The sequence below is a fragment of the Poecilia reticulata genome, chromosome 5, assembly GCF_904066995.2.
Source record: "Poecilia reticulata chromosome 5, P_reticulata-male-v2, whole genome shotgun sequence".
Classification (NCBI taxonomy): domain Eukaryota; kingdom Metazoa; phylum Chordata; class Actinopteri; order Cyprinodontiformes; family Poeciliidae; genus Poecilia; species Poecilia reticulata.
This window is the reverse complement of record NC_088834.1, coordinates 4,792,353-4,813,074: the sequence shown is the minus strand read 5'-3', so window position 1 is coordinate 4,813,074 and position 20,722 is coordinate 4,792,353. Positions and strand designations below refer to the sequence as shown.

Genomic DNA, 20,722 nt, shown 5'->3' with positions numbered 1-20,722 from the left:
AGTCATGTCAGACTTGACATGCAAAATGGCATTAGAAAGTTTGAGACAAACAAGGAAACCCGTTCAATACTCAGTTTATGAAACATTTGTTTGAAATCATTTATGCTCGTCAGAATCATTCACACAATGTTAGAGAGAACCAGTCAAACATCCATGAAAGAATCAAAGCAACACTCAAGGTATGTTTTTGATGAGGGAATAACATATAGTACAATATATCTCCAAAAATGTTATTTTACAAAATAAAATCATAGAAACACTATGGAAAGAAACAAAAAAATCACCATTTTAAAACTCTCTTTTAAGCTTGGTTCTAGTTAAAAGCCCAAAACAAAGCATTGACTTTCCAAAAGCAAAGAACAGCAAAGGATAAAAAGTGACCAATAGACAATAAGGTTTGTATTCAGATCATCATATGTGCAATCTCACATCACTCAACTCATTCGTAAGTTGCAGGTTTCACATAAATTCATGCTGTTTGCAAATCAAAAATCACATTAGTTTGAGAATTTTGATATTTTGAACAAAACCTTGATGGCTGGAAGAAATTACAGAAACATGCAGCATATAATCAGTACATTATATGCTGCATAAAGGTGATGTTGTGTGGCAACATCACCTTTAACTGATCAGCTGTTCGTGCTCATAAACAGCTACTATTTTAAATTACCAGCTTGGTTGATGATTAATGCTTGTAGGCATCACACTATGGAAAGGCTATATGAACACCAGCCTTAGGTCATGTTTAAACACAACAAATCCAGACAGATGTTTGAAAGCTCTTGCTTAGATCAGCCGGGCCACTGGGAATATCTGGCCAAGAAAACACAGCCATGTCTTAATCTGCTTTCACAGCTAAGCATATTTGGCCAACAGGATTACAACCATGACCATCACAGCTTGCACGTGTCAGCTGAGAATATCAAATCAATGTTTGGCGAACGCGTAAGCCTCTTATAAAGCCCAGAAGGGAAAAGCACGTCCCAAATTATCCTGAGGTGTGAGGAGTGATGTCCGAGGCAGCTAGATGCCCTTTTGGTGAGCTCAAAGCTTGCTTGTTACTGTGATTTCCTATTCTAGCCCTAATTACCTTATGTATTTTGAACATGTAAACTAAATTCAGAAAGGTCTGTAGCAGAAAGATTTACTGTACTGTAAAGATATGCAACGTAACTAAAAGCTAAGTTTCAGCTACACAAGACCAACAAATCAATTAGGTTAGCTTATTTCCTTCCTCAAACACTATTTTGCAGCCTTTCCACAAAGAGAATATAATATCTTTCAGTTGCTCTGAAGGTGACGCTTTCACCATGACACTGAAGATGAGATCCTACACACAGGATGAGAGTAGGCTACTTTGTATACTGTTGCTCTTATCAAAGAGCCAGATACCACAGTAGTGAGATGAATCACCCTCAGATTCTCCCACATCTTCTTTGCTGCCAAGAAAATCCAGAAATCAAATTGAAAAAGTCAGAAAACCAAGAACTTAACAGGGCTCTGTGAAGTGAAAAGCTCTAGTCGAGCTTTTATATCAGCTTCTCCGGGATAATCTGGGGAATTGAGATTCATTTTTCAAATAATAAGTCATTCAACTAAATCTCACAGAGAGAATTGAGGACTCTGCAAGAAATACACCTTCATTTTAAATTGTTTCCTTGACGACACGGTATCCTAGGCATATCCATTAATAGCACACTGTGACGTTGATGTTGGATTCCTTCTCTCAGAAGAAGAATCTCTCTTCCCACCAACTGTTGGATAAACTGGGAAACAAAAGGCTTGATCACCACATTGGGATTAAACAGTTCAATGAGATGAAAGTGAGGGATATGAAAGATGACAACACATTCAACCATAAAGGCATTAAGGTACACAGTTACAATGGCATCGCCTATAACTGAAGCATGAGTTCCACATGCATCAAACACATGTTTACAATAAATAGAACTAAGTTTTCCTGATTTATGTCAGTTGGGATCATAAAATGTATTTTCATTTGCTAAAAGCCAGAATAACAAGGGACAATTTTTTAGAGGATATTCTATTAATTGCAACAAAGTTAAAAGTTTACACGCATTTTGTTTCATTGCCATTCCAACATTTTGGGTATCCTTTCACAAGTTTCTTGCAGAAGCTTTCTGGAATGTTTGTTTATTCTTTCTGACAGAACTGCTGTAACTGGGTCAGGTTTAAACATTTGCTGGTGAACTCCTTGCCAGCTGTGTCGACAAACTTTCTGAGATGTCCTCCCCAAAACCTTGACTTTGTTGTCCTTGCATAAATTTTTAATTAAACTGACTATATAATAAAGGGCATTCTCTATTTAGAAGACCAATTTGGAAGTTTTAACTTTCTTCAGACAGTGCTTCAATATTTTCACATAATTATATAGTAATACAGCTACTCAATATGATGGAGCTGTACTTCAAAGGACTGTGTTCAGTTTGCTAGATTTCCCCTTTTTCCTCCAAATGAAACTGATCATTTTGGTCAAACACTTAGACTGCAGACCTCAGGACATGGAAAAAAATGTCAGTGAATGCATTTGCAATCTATGACGTAGCTTTTTATACTGATGTTGAATTTACTAGCGGTTTATTTCTGTTATAAAGGAATGGTTTTCCTCCAATGTTGCCACATGCTTCCTTTGGCAATAGCCAGTGATTCAGTTCTATCAGCATCGCATTGAAACATCAGTTTACTGAGCAAAGTAGATGTTCCTGCGTCTGATGACAACATCTACAATGAGCAATAAGCCTTTCAAGAAAATGTTATGGTTTTAACTTATAACAACATTTAAATTTCCGAAAAAAAAACTAAAAATATTTCTCAATTAATCTGAACAAAAAGAAAATGCTTTTTCCTTGCTAAGTGACTTTTTAGCCTTTTATTTTTGTTGTATGCACATTCACACCAAAACACGTTTCACTCAGGGACACAGACGCCGTCTTCCCACTGACTGAAATGATAACTGAACAGTCCCTTACTGTTTATACCTGCAATAATTCCTATACCTGAAACTGTATCTGGAAGCTGTATCCAAGGAAGAAACAGTCTGAGCAGATCTCTATTCCTAATAATTATAAGATGATGTCACAAACAGACGCAGTGCGTCATAAAGTACATTCACAGATTATGTGACCTTCTGACTTTAGAGGAAGTAATAAAAAAACTGAAAAATATCCATCATTATTTTGGCATCTAAGAAACAGAAATTGTTTGGTAATAAGAAAAATAAGAAAAGTTTAGTCTTACTTAACATAAAATAGAAAAAAATTTTGTACTGTATGTACAGAAGAAGGCACATTACTATTGGTATGTAGTTCAATTTAGTATGACTTGATTAAGAGTTTTCTATTCAGGAAAGATGGAATAAATAAATTATCCCTGCTCCACATCTGACTCAATAGAAATCAGCCTCAGAGAACAACTGTTTTGACTCAGTTCAATTAGAGATGTCCATAAATAAACTACACAATTTCACTGGGTCAGTCTGCGGCTGATGGCAATGGAGAGAGCTTTGTGTAATTTATGTGCTTTGCCTTGTAGAAGCAGGAAACCTCCATTGATATACACCTACAAAGACAGTAATTTCCAATAAGGGATATCGAGTTAAAAGTAAAAGAGAAGTGTAGGAAGTGTTAGATACATAATTACGGCTTCGTTAAAAGGTTCAAATTACAATTGAAGCAATCAATTAAAGCAAGCTGCAAGAAAATGAAGGGCATTTGCTTCCTTTCCACTGTCAGAACACTTTAACCACAGAGAATATTTTTCACAATTGTACTTCCAAAAAGGAGATTTGCAGCCAGCTCCATAACTTTGACAATTTGTTGAAGAAGCTACTTTTCCTGCAGACAAAATCAATTTCAATTAATTCAACTCAGGCCAAGACTGGTCACCACTTTTACCTTCAGAGACGGCCAGAGACGGAGAATGAGAGCTTCAACATAAGCTGCCAACAAGCACACAGAGAATGTATTAATTTGAAGAACAAGTTAGAGCAAATGAGCTCTTGGGGCTGCCTGCTAAGCTTTAGCACACCATTGATCAAAGCTAAAGGAATCTATTTTCTCCTGGGTAAATTCCTTTAAATTCTGTCTTTAATCCATTCTTTAAAAAAAATCCACTGAGAATTTATGATGGCAATCAGCAAGGCAAGAAATCAGTAGAAATAGATTTTTTTTCCTCCTATATTTTGATATTTTGATCTGAACTTCAGTCATTATACATGAATGCAAAGACACAACAAAACCAAGACAGTCTTGTCATACCTCTATTTCTAATTAAGTTGGGCATTTAGGGTCTAAAGCAGGGGTGCCCAAAGTCGGTCCTCGAGTTCTCTCCCTGCTGGTAATATCCTTTTCAGCAGGTCAATGTTCTTCTTAGACCTTCTAATGAGCCAGTATTTGATCCAGGTGCGTTAAACCAGGGAAAGACTCGGGGCATCACTGGCTAAACTAAGCCCTTCATTTTGGTTCTGAGACCATTTTATCCATGGAGATTTAGTGTCTGAGTGCATTTTAGAAAATAGAAAAACTCAAAATTTTGCCTTTTTTTGCTCAAAGGTTTCCCAGGGCACTTCATCCGTGTTTGTGATGTTGTTTTATAGATTTTCTTATTTAAATATTTATTTTATTATTGTGCATGCTAGTTTTTGGTCTCAGTTTACTTGGGGCCAAAAAATTAAAGCAGAGATTTTATTCTGCTTTTGTTCAACTCCAAAAAAATAAAAATAAAACATTAATTGGACATACATTTATTGAATCATAGAGTGCATCAATTAAGTAGTAAGTGAGGGAAATGTTGGTTGAAAATATAGGAGCATGTGGTAATGATCAGAAATTCAGCAAGAATGACTGGGAACTGGATTTTTATTCTGTGGGTCATTCTAAAAACTTTCCACTTCTGCTCCAAATACTTTACTGCAGACAACACAAATCCACTACCAGCATTAATGGTAGTCTTTTAATTTCTACATTCCCGTAGATTGTAAAGTTTTCTCTCAGCACCACAAACGTAATTTCTGCACAGTGCTAACTATAGCAGTCCATAAAAGTTTCTGCAGGGTAGACAAACTCTGGTCATCAGTCATAGTTTGTGACTTCAATGTCACGCATCTTATCCTCAGTCCACTGAAATGCACGCATACAGAGCTGCAGATGCACATGCATTGTCCACAAGGAAACATGCACACTCACTGTATTCACCATTATCATGGCTATAAATACAAACATAGACACATACACAGACAGACAACCAACCCCCAATCATGCAATCCCTTCATTAATAAACTATGGCTGTGCTTGGAGAGGAGTTCAAGCATGAAAGACAAAGGCATTATGTAACGCATGCATGGAATTCTAAACCGCAGCCTCTGTGGTGGGTTTTCACAACTGGGAGAGTAAGCCATAAATAGCTCCGAATATAACAAGGAACGCTTCACACTGGGCTTGCCTTATCCAATCCTGCATGCCTCTGTGGCATGGATAGGCTAATGTGCTGCCAACTGTTCTGAGAAAGTCTGAAACAAGCAGGGAAACCCGCTCAATAGATGCTGCGTGCTTTCCTTGTCCTTTCAAAAAATGACTGTATTCTTGTTATTTGCGGTAATACATTTAATTGATTGGCTTACCATTAAGCTCCTTTGTAATGAAGATTTTTCAGAACATTAGTGCACTTATAGGTCATTGTAAATGTTAAGCAAATCTTTCTGTAATACTAACTAAAATTAAAAGTTTGATTCTTTGTGACATCTAGTGAAACAATTGGTGGCCAATTTAATTTCCAAACTTAATATATTCTAACCGATGTCAGCAAAGAAAAGTGTAATCATCCTGATTTAGGTCAGAATGATAACATTTGCCACAGACAAAGATCTCAGTCCCTTGCAGAGAAATTGTTTCTAAGAGGGTCTATTAAATTTTAGCTGCCTTTAACAATTATTGAGTCAATTACAACATGAATTTAGTGTCTTCTATATAACAAAGAACAACATTTTTATGATTTGACTGTTCCAGCATTAGTTTAAATGTGTTTAGTTTAGCTAAACTTCACCTTTGTTAGTAATAACTCAAATTAATTCTGCACCAGTGCATTGTAAGTGCATCATAAAAACTGGAACGTACAAGAGAAATTTATTAGCGTCCTCCTGATAGACCTATGATGACACTTATAAATACCAATAAGTTGTACCAATAGAAACAATGTCAGCATGGAAAACCCTTGTGTCTAACATGTTTGCCCTGTATTTTACTCAACCAATCAACTCTGTCAAGCATTCCTCTGATCAATGCTCACCAGTGGCTGATGTTTCAGTTTAGAAGAACAAATCGGCAGGCCTGCAGTTGTGCCATACTCTTTGCATTTTTAAAAAATGGAATCCGCATTCTGCTTAAACTTCTCAAACTTTCTCCCTGACCTGTCTGCTGTGTTCCTTAGTGTTTATGATGCTTTTTATTCACTAATGCTCTCCAACATCTGTGCAAATGCAGCTGACATTTGCAGACCATCTGTACTGATGTCACATTATGCACAGGTGTATTAATTAGGTGGCATCTGAGGTAATTGGTTACCTCATATGGGTTTAAAGGGGTATCCGAGTAAAAAAGAAATGAATACAAATGCACAAAGGACATGAATACTTTCACAAAGCACGATGATGTCATTTCCAAAGAATGACACATAAAGACCATCATTTAAATGCTGTAATATAATAGATCAAAGAAACTTTGTTAAAAGTAATGAAAACAGAACATTAACATGCAAATCCTCATTAACTATTCATTTACTCTCTACTTGAACTTTAGACACTGATGCCTCAAATATGACCTAAAGTCTTATGATAGTTTACCCAGGTACATTTTCTGACATTAAATGCAGCCCAGCCTTTAAAGTCTCTAAGGGCAATGTCTCCATTACTCAGAAATCATCCAGCAGTCCATAATGAACACAGGAAATAAGGTCCCCTGCAACAATCTGAGATTCATAGTGTCTAAAGTTTGTGCCTCTAGAAATGTGCCCATCTGCTTTGCAAGAATGAGGGCAATGAACCGTGCCTTTTATTTAAAATCATGTGCAGCTCATTTGAATAGAAATTGTTGAGGTTTCCGCATGGCTCATTCTAAAAGCTTTGTCTCTCACTCTCTGTGAGCCTTGAAAGAGTATGAGAAAGTGAAAGAGACTGAAAATTGGGGATGAATTAAGAGAAAAGAAAGTAGCAAGTGTATATAAGTGTGCATGTGTGTGTGTGTGTGTCTATGTCTGAGCGTAAGTAAATGCAAGGGAGAAAGGGAGACCTCGTTTGCCAAGGCAGTTGTGTCTCCAATGTGGTGTTGGAGCCACTGCAATGCACCAAAACCAAGGGGAGAGAGGGTATAAGACTGAAGGGGTGGGCAGAGACAGAAAGATAGAGGAGAGTAAAGAGAGGGAGTCAAAAATACAGAGAAAGGGCACTGGCAAAAAGACGTAATCAAGGAGGAGGAAAGAAATCAAGAAAGATCACTGAAGAATGGAAACAACACACCAAGAATATGACAGATTGTGGCAGAGAGAGAGAGACAGAGTCTGAGTAAGTCTTTTTTTGGGATTCATTTAGCTTTAGATCACACAGCCGACAAACAGAGTGTACTGTGAAGCTCAAATCCAAGACATCAATGTTTCACTTCTCCTTACCACACATTATTTACTGGGATAGTTTTGATCCTGGCTGCTGCAACCAACAAACATCAGTGCACTCTTCAGCTGAACATGTCCAAATTGTTAAATCCCAGTCCAGCTATCGTTCTCTCCATTATCAAAGCAGGCCAGTCAAACATCTATTTACACACTAGTTATTTTTAGCACCTATTCAGAGGATCAGACAGGCAAAAAAGCTTCAGGCTTCGGGAACATCACACAAGGAGAGGAAGGACTTGATGAAAAGGGGCTATCTGTGAAAATCCTGCTGAAAATGGCTGAGAACAGACAGTGAATACCCATCAGGTGGGCTTGTGAAAAAGATAGATGATGCAGCATGTAGGCAGCGTAATGTCTGGAGTTTACCTGGTGGATAAATTGCATATGATGAGAAAACAAATGACTGCGGACCAAAGGGACCATAATGTGCCTTCTTCAAATAGTCGTCATTACAGCAACTCCAGAGGCACTTAGCTTTGGCAGGCAGTTAAAGTGAAGGTCATATAGACAAGAAAAAAGGCGCCGAAAATAAGACCCAATACAGAAAGAACAGAAACGGAGAGGATTAGTAAATTGTCAGACCATATTCAGCTCCTACTGCTCACCTCTAAAATAGACAGCAGTCAGTTTTCTAAATAAACTCGGAAGAACTGCATGAAGGAAGGAAAAGGCAAACATGGCAGTAATGTTGTCAAAATTTTAGCATACAATTTCTGATTTAGAGGTAGATTATAAATAAAAAAATGTTCTATAAGTTTCTGCAAAATGTTTATATATATCATTAATTTTTTCAGAATATAATGCCATGCCCCTCGAATCACTTTCACTATATGAGCATGATAAATCCTGGCATTGTTATCTTGGAATATGCCCGACGAAACAGGGAGGAAGAAACTGTGCGATTTAACATTCAGGTCATTTAGTATTTTCAGGTAGTCATTCTTTGGGCAGAAAAACTTGATGACCCTTGACCTGACCAACTGCAGCAACGCCAGCTCAAAGCCTTGTTTAGTAATCCACAGCATCTAAACAAGCTTTCAAATATGGAAGGAAGTAGTTAACGATATGCTACGCTGTAGTGTTGAGACTCAGCTAAAAAAGACATCTTTGGTTACGGAAGCATTGAAAACGTAATCCCAACTTTAAAGGGGGGTATTATGTATTTTCCAGGCAAATGGTGTCATTTTATAGCTCAATCGAGTCACTATTTTAAAGTCATTTATCTTTAGTGTCCCTTGCTAAACTATTGTATTACTTTTGTGAACCTAAATCTGGATGTATCAAGAAGTATTTAGTAATTCACATATTTCGGCTTCCTTGTAGTATAAACATGATGCAACACAGAAGAATCATTTCTATTAGCTGCTCTGCAAAATAGATAAGACAAACAGAAAATGCCATAAAAGTAAAGCAGCCATCTCTTGATCTGCATAAGTCTGGAAATGGCTACAACAAAGTAGCTATTGACATAAACTTGGACAAAGCATAGTCAGTCAATAATTAGAAGTCAAGCTGAGACAAACAAGGCAAACTAATCTGGGGACCATGTTCAGTGTGGAGGATGATTCATACGGTAAGAAAAACACCTTTACCTTTCAGTTGGATTATGTTACTGCAATGATAAGACACATGTACTTTTAGGCTTTTTCCACCTTTTACCATTGATGTCAAATGTGGTGCTATATTCCTTGACATTTTTCATCCATCCATCCATCCATTTTCTTTACACCCTTGTCCCTAAATGGGGTCGGGAGGGTTGCTGGTGCCCATCTCCAGCTAACGTTCCGGGCGAGAGGCGGGGGTCACCCTGGACCGGTCGCCAGTCTGTCGCAGGGCAACACAGAGACACACAGAACAAACAACCATGCACACACACACTCACACCTAGGGACAATTTGGAGAGGCCAATTAACCTGACAGTCATGTTTTTGGACTGTGGGAGGAAACCGGAGTACCTGGGGAAAACCCATGCTTGACATTTTTCAGTCTATCCTAAAACATTGTTGCTCACCATGATATGCATAAGTCCATCACTGATGACTACTAAGGTGGTGTCACCACCGTCCGGCTTTATTGTCTATTTATGTGTCAAAATAACTAAGTTACAGTTGAAGCAAATATATTTCCATTTCAAAATAAATGGTTGGCGCAAAGTGATTTCTTTGAAACTACTGTATAAATATGTAAATCCTTCATAATAGGAGTTTGCAGTCACAGAAAATGGGGCTTCACACAGCCTCCAAGTCGAGTCCTGGTGGACCCCAGGGAGGTGGTACAGTTTATGAAATCAATGTCACAGGTTCCCACGTTAGTATATGCTCCTGCTCGAACTACAAAACAGGCTCACAGGAAGCTTTCCAGCTGGAAGTAAACCAGGCAGGCTTTACATCCAGGTAAACTGACCTTCAGTTGCAGCTGTACAGTTTTAATAAATCACAACCTTGATTATTGGGATGATGATACTGATTGCAATTAACTCAGGTTTTCCACAATGACTCCCACCATTCTCTCTGTTTAGCATCCAGCTGGTAAAATATATAATGTCACCAAGCACCTGACATATTTAGCCAACCGAAGATAGCATCCACATATTCCTTTGAAATGTGATACTGCACATAGCCCTGTAGCAACAAATCAATTATTTGCATGAGAAATTAAATCAAGCTTGATTTCCATTTGAAGTTTTTATACTTTTTCTCTTTTCTTTCTTTCCTTCTACGAAAAACTGGATGATAAAAGTCTTCAGTCTGGTTGGTTACAGAGACTTTATTATTCATTTTATTTGTTGTTTCTGTTGTTTTATTTATTTATTTTGAATATTTTAAATATCTTCCAGTTCCAGTGTTAAACGTTTCAATTTAAAGTTTATTGATCTTTGGGAATGTGTTTATGCAATATAATATTATTAAGCCATTGTCATTATATTACTTGAAAACAACAATATTATTGTTTACCATAGTACTTTCTGGGACAATTTATCATCCAGCAGCATTTGTTACAGTGACAGGCCTAATTGAGCACCTTGAAATTACAATGATGGTTGGGATTAAATATAATGCACAACTCTAGTTTCAGTGCTTGTCGCATCCTTCATTGCTCCAGGACGCATATTGGCAAGTTTTCAGTGTTAAATTTCTGATAAATGCTCAAACTGGCAAACGCAGAGCTGTTAATATTCTTTTCTATACAAAACATTGTTCTGGTATCAGATTGCACTTGTTTTATTAATAATTTATGAACTTGCTTGCTGGATAGAACGAGCTCGTGGGTTGCCACTTTACAGTTTGTCATAATATGGGCCTTGGGAAAAAGTAAAGTGACAATGTGAGGTGAGCTACTATCCCTGTGCAAGTGATTTAAAAGCTTTCGGTTGTCTAACAGTTTATGCAAAACAAGTAGTCTTAAAAAATGGAATTTAAATCAAGGCAGCACTGCAGTCACCTGTGTGACATTGCACCACAGCAGGGCCCTGTTTGGTAGCGTTGATAGGAAGTTTCTTCACCCAGCCAGCTGCAACAACCTGACAGAACCTTTTAAACTGTGGAGCAGCTTCACTGAACCACTCACATCTGTCTCCCTCATGCCTTCTGCCATACAATAGAAACAAACCTGGTAGCTAGCCAGCTAAAAACACTAACAAAATTCCTAACATAAAATCCAATCTAGGGACAAACAGCTTTTTCAGTTTGTTATACAACTGAATTGTTATGTCATAGTTCACTTTTTCCAAACTCAACCTATGCTCCAGCACAACGCTCGGCCCCAAAGTGTTTCCCAGCTGAAGGGAGGCAGGCTCTGATGGAGCACAGAGAGAACAGCAGTCCAGTGGGAGCAGAAGGCCTGCTATAATTTCTGAATACCAGTCCAGCCCCATGGGGATCCATGACCTGCATCTCCGGGCCTCTGCTCTCTGCCAGCACCGCCTCAGATGATGAAGGCTGCACTACAAACACAAACACAAAATAACTCAAGTATTGGTAGCTCTCAGATCATGAAGAAAGTATTTTTTTAGGGCAACCAACATCACCTAAATAACACTGACCTTCTAAAATTGATCATTCCACCTGTCAACGCTTCATTTCACATCAACAGAAACGTAAATAATTACTGTCCCAGTTTCCTCACACAGCAAAGTTTTGTGGCCCATCCTGTTTGGGATCAGCTGTTAGCAACAGGAAGAGCAGTCAGCAGAGACTTGGCTGCTCTCAGAAACTGATGGTGCTGAGCTCAGGGAAGGCCAGTACCACAGGTTGAATAAGTAAAATAACAAATTGCTAACAGGGACAGATACCATGTACAATTCAAACTAAAATGCAAATAAAAAGGCAACATAAACAGCTAACTTTTGTAGTTTTGGTCACTTCATATCCAACCTTTGGATACACATTGTTACAGGGAGTTTGGTTTGACTTTGAGAAACTGTGATTTAAATTGGCTCTCTGTGATTTTACTCATAATTTGCATGGCTCTGACAACAAATGGTAGCTTTTAGTTGTTTACATCTCATCAGAAGTCATACGTCATAAAAGTCACCTGAAAAGTGATTAAAACAGGGTCTAATATTAAAGTGTTCAGAGCATATACAATCAAATAAGCATTTTAAAAATAATCTTGATCAATGCTGAGGAAGTTATTTCTATGCCTTTTGACGAGTCAATCACATCAATATAGCCATATGTTAGCATGGTTTGAGGGTTACAGCAAATCTGTTGCACATTCTGGTCATTTTTGTGAAAAAACACATAGTTTTCATATAGAAAACAAAAAAATAATTTTTATAAAACATAGGAGGCAGTTTATTCTTTATTTATTTATCTATTTTGTTGTAATAATGTTTCGGCTTTCTTTTGGTTTGAATAAAAAAAAAATCATAATAGGATAAAGAAACATAAGAATGATCATTTAAAATACATGTAATAGTATGGAATATTAATGAGAGTGGTTGGGAGAAACTAAACATGCCTGAAGTATAAAGTTTTTTTCTTCAGGCCTTTTATTTTCCTCACTCTGACCCTTTTTTCTTCAGGCCAGAGAGCTGAAGAAAAAAGCCATGGACCTGCGCTGGCCGACGATGCTCTACCTCTTCCTGCTGATGCTTTCTCTCATCCGCTCTGCTCTTCCTTTGTTAATGTCACTGAGCTCTGCCCTGCAGCCTGGCTCTGCGTGAGGAAGATTTTGTCTCTTTCCATCAATTATACCCCACCACACACTTTCTTTCTCACACACACACACACACACCTCCCCCTGTTTGCAGACACAGTTACATAACATCACAAGGATTTTCGGGCTAAGGAAGGTTTTCTGCGTTTTCTTTTTCTTTCCTCTCTCTCGGTATCCTGCTCCTTTTGCTTTCGTCCTCCAGACAAACAAAAGCACACCCACACCTTCCCTCTCTCCTGCCATATGCTTAACAAGCACCTCCCGTCATCCACACGACACATAGTGTTGTGTAATTCATTGGGTTCCTGATCCCTCTCTCATATCAGGTTTTTCTCCCACATGATTCAGATTGGTGAGAATCCACTACCGCTGGCAGACTTGTTTTAAGTACCACAACTGCCCCCTGTTGACCCAACAAAGAAACGCACAAGTTTAGGTTGCTGCAGAGCAATTAATCTTAGGTTCCACCTCTGGGTTTGTTCGACACGTCTTGAGAATGCAAGAAAAATATAAAAATCTATTTTAATTAAAGGTGAATGCAAGCGTTTTATGTTTTGTCAATAGTTTTACATTTTAACAAGTATAGTTTCAGTTTAACACCAAGACCCTCACTGTGCAACCCTTAATCCACCATTCAAACAATGAGGTGGCTGCCCTCTGCTGTCTGACCAATGTCACCACATTTCTTCATACACCTACACAGCGTTCAGACCCTGAGGAAATAATAGCATATGGGTTTATTGATCTGCAGCACATGATTTCTCTGCTGACAGAGGACAGAGAAAAAGCAATTACAGGGTGAGTGATGTTGCAGAAGCTAAGGCATGTAATGTCAAGGTATATTACTAACCAGTTACTCAACTAAAGAAGAAGTGATCTGCTGCTTATTAAAGTTACAGTGCCTATAAGTAGTCAGCCACTTGGGCGTTTTACCCTTTCATTGCTTTTACAAGTCAACCATAATCAACCAAATGTGGCTTTTTTGACTAAATGTACATAGTTTGCTACACAGTGACATTTTATAGCATAATCAAATAACTGTTTTACATTGCATTATCAAATACATGATTCTTTGACTTTATGAAGTCAAAGAAATTTGACTTCATTCCTTCCCCAAACTCCACAAGCTAGCTGTATAATAATCAGAAAGATGAGGAAATTTTCATAAGTAGAGTTGGGATAAAAATCTGAAGGGTCTTACAATTCTTAATGCCTGAATTAGCTGAATGATAAGCAGTCAGAAGTTCATTTCTTCCCAAAGCCCCTATGAACTTGGGAGAAGTAGATTATGTTTTTGTTAGTTCAGTTTGTTAGGTATGTTTCTTGTCAGAAAATACTTGTAAATTTAAATCAGACTGATAATTCCTACTCTAAGCAGTAGCTTTAGGTAATCTTTTTCTTAGACCATATGTGGCATGTCCTCAACCCTGAGTTATGTTTTCTTTAAGTGTTTTATGGCTTTGTTATTGTTGTATGCAGTGTTCTTTTCATGAAAATGAAGAATTTTTAAGTGATTAGAAACTCGATAGAAATTTCTAATCAGGTCGGAACTGATGGAAACACCCATCCGACTCCTACAATAGAAAAAGAAACAAGAGCAACAGTTATACACAATGGGCTTCTGTAGCAATATATCTGTGTTAACCATCAAGCTGTGTCGACACACAAACAATCCTCTGAGTGGTTAGCCAAGCTTCTTTTATGACGGAGAACAATTGTTTCCACACAGTGGGGGACAAAGAGTTTGGTTAAATTTAGGAAATATCACACTTTTTAAGAACATATCAAGATTTTATGATCAAATGATGCAAATCCAAAGCAAATGCTGCTTCAGAGTATTTAAACTACTAAACCTAAAAATAGTTCAACAATCACTTTATTTTTCATCTCTAGACTTAAGGAAACATTATTAAGATGCATATGTCCAACCCAAATACATTAGGTAATCTCCTGAGTATACAGTTGTTGTTCTTTGACCTAGTTCCCATAGTGTGTCATCCTCTACAGGACAGCATTTGCCTGGAGCAACACAAAACACCGGAAACGATTAAAGCTCAGCCAGGTTGGCCTTTCTGCTCACAAACCCAAACAGTGAGGTCGAGGCTAAACCGCTGTTCTTAATAACAAATTACTGCAATCATGTTTCCAAGTAATAATCTGTTCAAGAAGCCTAGAAAAAAGAAGAGGTTTGTTTTAGGGAGCTAAACGAAGAAACTGAGAGTCATAATTCAATACAGTGTCTTGTAATCCAGGTTTTAAACAGGACCAACTCGTATTGTAAGTCATCCTCGGGCATGTTACAATACAAACAGCACCAATTATATTCAATATCTATTTATTTAGAAACATATACTCAAATCAATCCTACAATCTCTCCTCCTGCCACCAGGTGGCGACAGTGGACAATTGATTGCCTCAATTTGTTGACTTGAATGTTGTAGTCTAAATTCTGACAGCATTGCATCAGTTAAGAGAGTCTGATCTACTGTCATTTTAGTATATAGTAAAACACACTTCTTTTTCAATTTACTTGTATGCTAATCATGTTAATCAATATATGTTTAAATGCAACCAGGTAATAATTTATCAATAACACAACTGGCCTTTGAAAGGTTTAGCTCAATAGTTGTGTAATGTGATATTTGGAACAACTCCATAAATAGTATTTCGGCTCCAACAGCAGCTGAACCAAAATCAGAGGAACATTTACATAAACAACATACTTTTAGCCACATTATAAAACCAATCAGATCTTTTTTCTTTGCATGACTCTGATATCAGAGGCAAACAGTCAGATGTAATTTGAGCCTCTTCTCTTTTTGTTTCAGCCAGTCTGGCTCTGACCTTCCCCTGGATCAATAAAATCAGGATCAAGGAACCAGGCCACGACGGAAAAATGAAACATTGCACTTGTCTACCAGTCATGATAAGAATAAATTCATTTGGCCAACTGTACATTATTTGTAAGAAAACAACCAACACTGATTTAGCTAAACTAGCTAAAAAAAAACTAATCAGAATATCTTAGCAACCCAAATGATAACTCAATAGCCAAGTTGTCAAGAAAATTTATAAATTTGTTGATAACTTAGCAATTTTTTGTACTTGTACCTACATAAAAAGTTGCATCTCTCCTTTTTGCTCTCTTATATGTGCACTCTTGTACCTGTATTTTTTTGAGTAAAGTTCAGCTTTGAGTTAATTGGTGTCCCTCAATTTCCCTGTTTTCGTCCTGCAGCAGTTGAACATCTCATTTGATTAGTTCTTCTGGTTTGATTTTTCACCTCTGCTGCAGTATCAGAGCTCCTACTTTTTCATTATTTATTGCTGGATTCTTCTGTTACGCTGTCTGTACCCTACGACCTGCTCCTCTGCAATCCCCTCCCCCATGTTTTCCTTTATGTTGACCATTAAAGAAACTCATTTCTGCCACAGTAGGTCTCTGCACTCAGGTCGCTCACGAACCACGTCATGACAATCTGAGGCAAATTTATACAAATGCTACATCTATTACCATGATTTGCTCTCACAACAATTCAGTAATAAAGCAGCAGAATGAGAAGCAGCTGATGTACCATCTCAATGTGCCAAATATTCCAACTCATAAGATATTTCTTCTAAAAAGACTCATTCAGAAAGTAAATGATGTGCATAATAGCCTTTACCATTGAACTTTTCTAAATAACTTCTACCCACACAAAGCAGAAAAAAAGATAATCAAAGAGACTGATTTCATAATGGCACTTTCACAGTCTTAAGTGCTTTCACCTCTCCACGAGTCCATTTGTGTGACAAGTTCAGTAAAGATGTACTTATCACCATGGTAACCACCAAAGGGGATGTAGAGGCACTATTTCTCCACTAGTCACTGTGTTTATTAGACAGATGCATCTAGAAAGAACCCAGAGTCTGAACATAAGGTGAGATTTGCTCTTACTGACCAGAGCTGCCATTTCTCTGTCCAGAGGATTGTTCATCACACTGGGACATTTTTATGTAAAAAATTGCTGAGGAAGCATTATGAAGGCAATTATGCGGCTGAAGGAAAGAAATGGACAATTAATCTAAATACTTTATTCTCTCCCTCAGCAGCTCCAATGAATGACATTTGCAAGCATGCTGTGCCTTTCTGAGCAAGGTCATGTTAGCAGAAAACGAGCACCAGTCAGATGACACCATGAAGTCAGGATTTATTAGACTAAACAATCTAAAGTCATGAACAATGTTTAAATTAACGGTAAACCACAATGTGTCTGTCAGTGTGTTTCAAAGTGGACAGAATATTGACTGGTAAGCACGTTTCACAGTGCAATGCAACATTAGCCCCTTTTCTGATTTAAGAAAGAAAAGTAAAGTTGCATTTCTAGCATAGCTGTTTTCATTTGGAACATGTGTGATATTTTAATTACAAGTTCACGTTGCTTATACTAAAGTGTATGTGATTATCAGACAAAAAAAAAATCAATGAGTGAGAAATCTGTTTCAAACAACTGACCAAATATGGTCTGTCACAATACAGCGGACCCACCGATTCACGGTTCAGTATTCACAGATGTAACCATTTGCAGTTATTTCTGCGGAAGACAACTCCAAATTATTCGGAAACTTCACCTTTTTCCAGATTTTTTTGTACATCGTATGTAAAATATTCTGAAGAAAATGCAGTTTAGGAAGCTGAAATATCTAGGCATGATGCTACTACCCCATATGCTATTGGCTTCTGCAAAGCATCAGGACAGGGGCTTTGGTCCCCATAAGGCCCATGGGTCTTCAGAAGATTAGTCAATATGCCAGAGAAGGTCCTAAATAGGCTGCATAAACACACACACAGGCATTCACAAAAGAGCTTTCTGAGCGTTTTAAAGAGTAAATCAATTTCCCTCAGCCTTTCTCTAGAAACCACTAGAAAACGCACACACTCGGCAGAAAAATAAAAGGAATAACCTCTTATAAACATAAAAATACTTCAATTACTCATCAGTTATGCCACATGGGAACTGAAAAATTATCTACTTGTTGTGCTTGGCACACATTTATGAGAATCTAAAATCAAACATCGCCTTAAAGAGCTAGCGCCTTATTTCTGCCAACATTTCAAATGTAATGCTACTTCTTAAATGCAAAAACAACACAACACGCTGTTCTGCTAAACATGAATATGTTAGATCAGAAAGAAGCAGTATTACATATTTTCCAGGCACATGATGCCATTTTATAGCATGATCAAGTTCATAAAAATACTATATAGATCAAATATGCCTTTAAAAAACTTAACATTGTAATGTATCACCTTGAAATTCAGCCTCTGTATCTTTAAATGCTCCGGCTCTCTCTGAAACTCCGTCTTCAGGAAGTCATCACAACGTTGCTCCTTTATTAACTGTTTAGCAACGTTTTTACCAGAGTTGCACTGAGACGTAGCTGATATTGAGCTCAGCAGATGCACAGTTCCACCAGGTGTTTGCTAATAACTTCTGGCTAGTCTGAGGGAGCAGAGATGGTGAGTTGCAGGGGAAGGCTGCTCTGTAGCTAAACTGAAGCTCCAAGGAGGAGTTGTGCCTCAAAGGCAGCGCTCGGTCCCACCAAGCATTTTGCACAGCTGAGTGGTTGCCATGGAGATTAAAGGATTTCTCAAGCAGATGACAGAATCAAGGCAACACTGCAGCTATGTTTTTGATGATGGAATAGCATAACAACGTTAATTTTACATAATACTGCCCCTTTAAAAGCACAAGCAGGGTCAAATTAGCCTTTGGTGAATTTTCTAAAATATACGGTACATTGGTTCATGTGAAAAAAATGACATTGCTTAAAACATAAAATATAGTAAATAACAAGCAGCAATTGAGATTACCACAACTCACACATGTATGACAGGTCTAAGTTTAAGAGGGGAAAATTAAGTTATGAGCTTAATAGCATTTTATTAATACCGATAAAAGCCTTTGTGAGACTGAATGACTCAGGCTAAAACACTAAACCTTTAATAATAGCACTAGAAATCTTGGGGGATTTTTGGCAATTAGTAAGAAAAGTCATTAATGTATTAACCTTTGAAAGGTCAGCTATTCTATGAAATGTATGGATTCCTATGAAGAAATTTAAATCCTTATTTCTACTTGACTGGACCCGAATGATTGCATTTTTTTAAATGCTAATCATTAATAATGACGAAGGGCTTCTGTTCCTGAACCACTGGGAATTTCAGAGGCTATTTGTTCTGCACTGCTGCTTTCGATTCACACAATGACTGGCAGGACCTTGGTTATTTCACTAAGGACAGCTAGTGAAAGGATTGTGGCCCTGGTGCACAGAGGTCCAGACTGGAACTACTCAGAGGACCGGGATGGAAAATTGCTGAAATTTGTAAAAAAGATGTGTGTAAAAATAATATCAATGACAGTATTTAATTCAGTATAAACCAAATCCAGCCCTGTTAATGAAACTGGGGATTGTGTGTGCCGCATAAACTAAATAATTACCAACATTCTCTTTAACAAAGAAACAATAACAATAGAATAGCATCATTCCTTGTCCTGTATGCAAGATAACACAGAAACAAAAAGACATCCAGTTTCTGTCAGTTAGGTGAAACCCTAATTAGTGCAGATCTCTCAAATTGAAATTTGAGAGCATGCAGTTACAATAATGTTGGTGAGGCAGCAAGTCCTAACACAAAATATGCAATTGCCAAAAATAATCTCTGCATGTCATAAAGCAGCAGTTTGCAAGACTCATTTGCAATAATCAGACAATAGGAAAAAACAGAATACAGCCAGTTTGTTTCATCACAGCCAAAGCTCATGCAGATGTTTCATAGAGGGCACATCTGCACCCCTTGGAGCCTCTGTCTGTTGCTGACCAGACGGTGCCCTCGGAGCTCATTACGGATTCCAGTCACACACTCACACACACAATGTGGAGGCAGGCAAGATTGCTAGTGTTCTAGCCACCAGCTAACAAGCAGCGTTGAGAAGAATGAAGTCAGTTTTTTGGGGGTTTTTTTAAGAGGTTTTCTCCTACCTTTCAGCACCACCACCACATCCTCGCCATCAGCAGGAGCGGCTTCTCCAGCAGCAGCAGCACCGCAGGCTGAGGGCTCGTCTCCCTCAAACAGCTGGTTCACCTCCCCCTGGATGTCAGAGGGGCGCCGGTCGCCGCCGCTCTTGGAGACGGTGAACCTCTGGCTCATGGTGGTTGTCGCCTGTGAGATAAACCGAGGCTCTTCTTCCCCCCGGTGAGGGGCGACAAAAAAAAGCAGCTTCAAAATGCCCTCTGGCGTCTTACTGTAAGGTTTTCTGTCACAGCCACTGAGTTTCCAGCTGACTGACGTGCTTTGGGGAAAAGCGGTTCTTTGTGAGATTATTAGACGTGAAATACCGAGTGGAGCATCGCATCAACCGGTGTCTGCAGGCTGCTGCGCACCTGGGTCCTAAAGCCGATCACCGACGGAAAGAGCTACGGCAAGATATTTTCTATAATATTTAGTTGCAATAAATGTTTGGCTCTATTATTAAAAGGTATAAGAAAAAATTGGAAACATATAAAATGTTCCATTGGGCAAACACGAATGTTATGAGCTGGTGTCCAAACTGGCTAATTTTAACTAATGGAGGGACACAAAATTCAAATGAGTTTATTAAGTTTCACTTGCTCATCAATAGCAAAGCCTTTATTAAATCTGTAGATCATTAAAGTTCCAAAACATAGAAGGGGCTTCACACTGCCTTATCAAGAGGAAAACATACAATTTCAAAATTATTTGTTTTGTTGGCCGAATTCTTCAACATCATTGACTTGTGGGCCAAACAATATTATTTCAATGGTCACGATGGGCCACATTTTGGAGACCCCTGGTATAAATCATTCAAGATCCAAAACT

General features: G+C 38.1%; 1 protein-coding gene across 2 annotated transcripts in view; it reads right to left on the bottom strand.

The window, feature by feature from the left end:
• slc12a5a (solute carrier family 12 member 5a) overlaps nt 1-20,223 on the bottom strand; it is a 155,260-nt gene extending 135,037 nt beyond the window's left edge. Inside the window, exon 1 of one of the 2 annotated variants that reach the window (XM_017304944.2) lies at nt 19,864-20,223. In XM_017304944.2, the coding sequence (XP_017160433.1) occupies nt 19,864-20,032 (169 nt within the window). In that variant the 5' untranslated portion in view covers nt 20,033-20,223. The remainder of the gene's footprint in view (nt 1-19,863) is intronic. The other variant, XM_017304943.2, reaches the window with a different exon arrangement.
• Nucleotides 20,224-20,722: the final 499 nt, after the last annotated feature.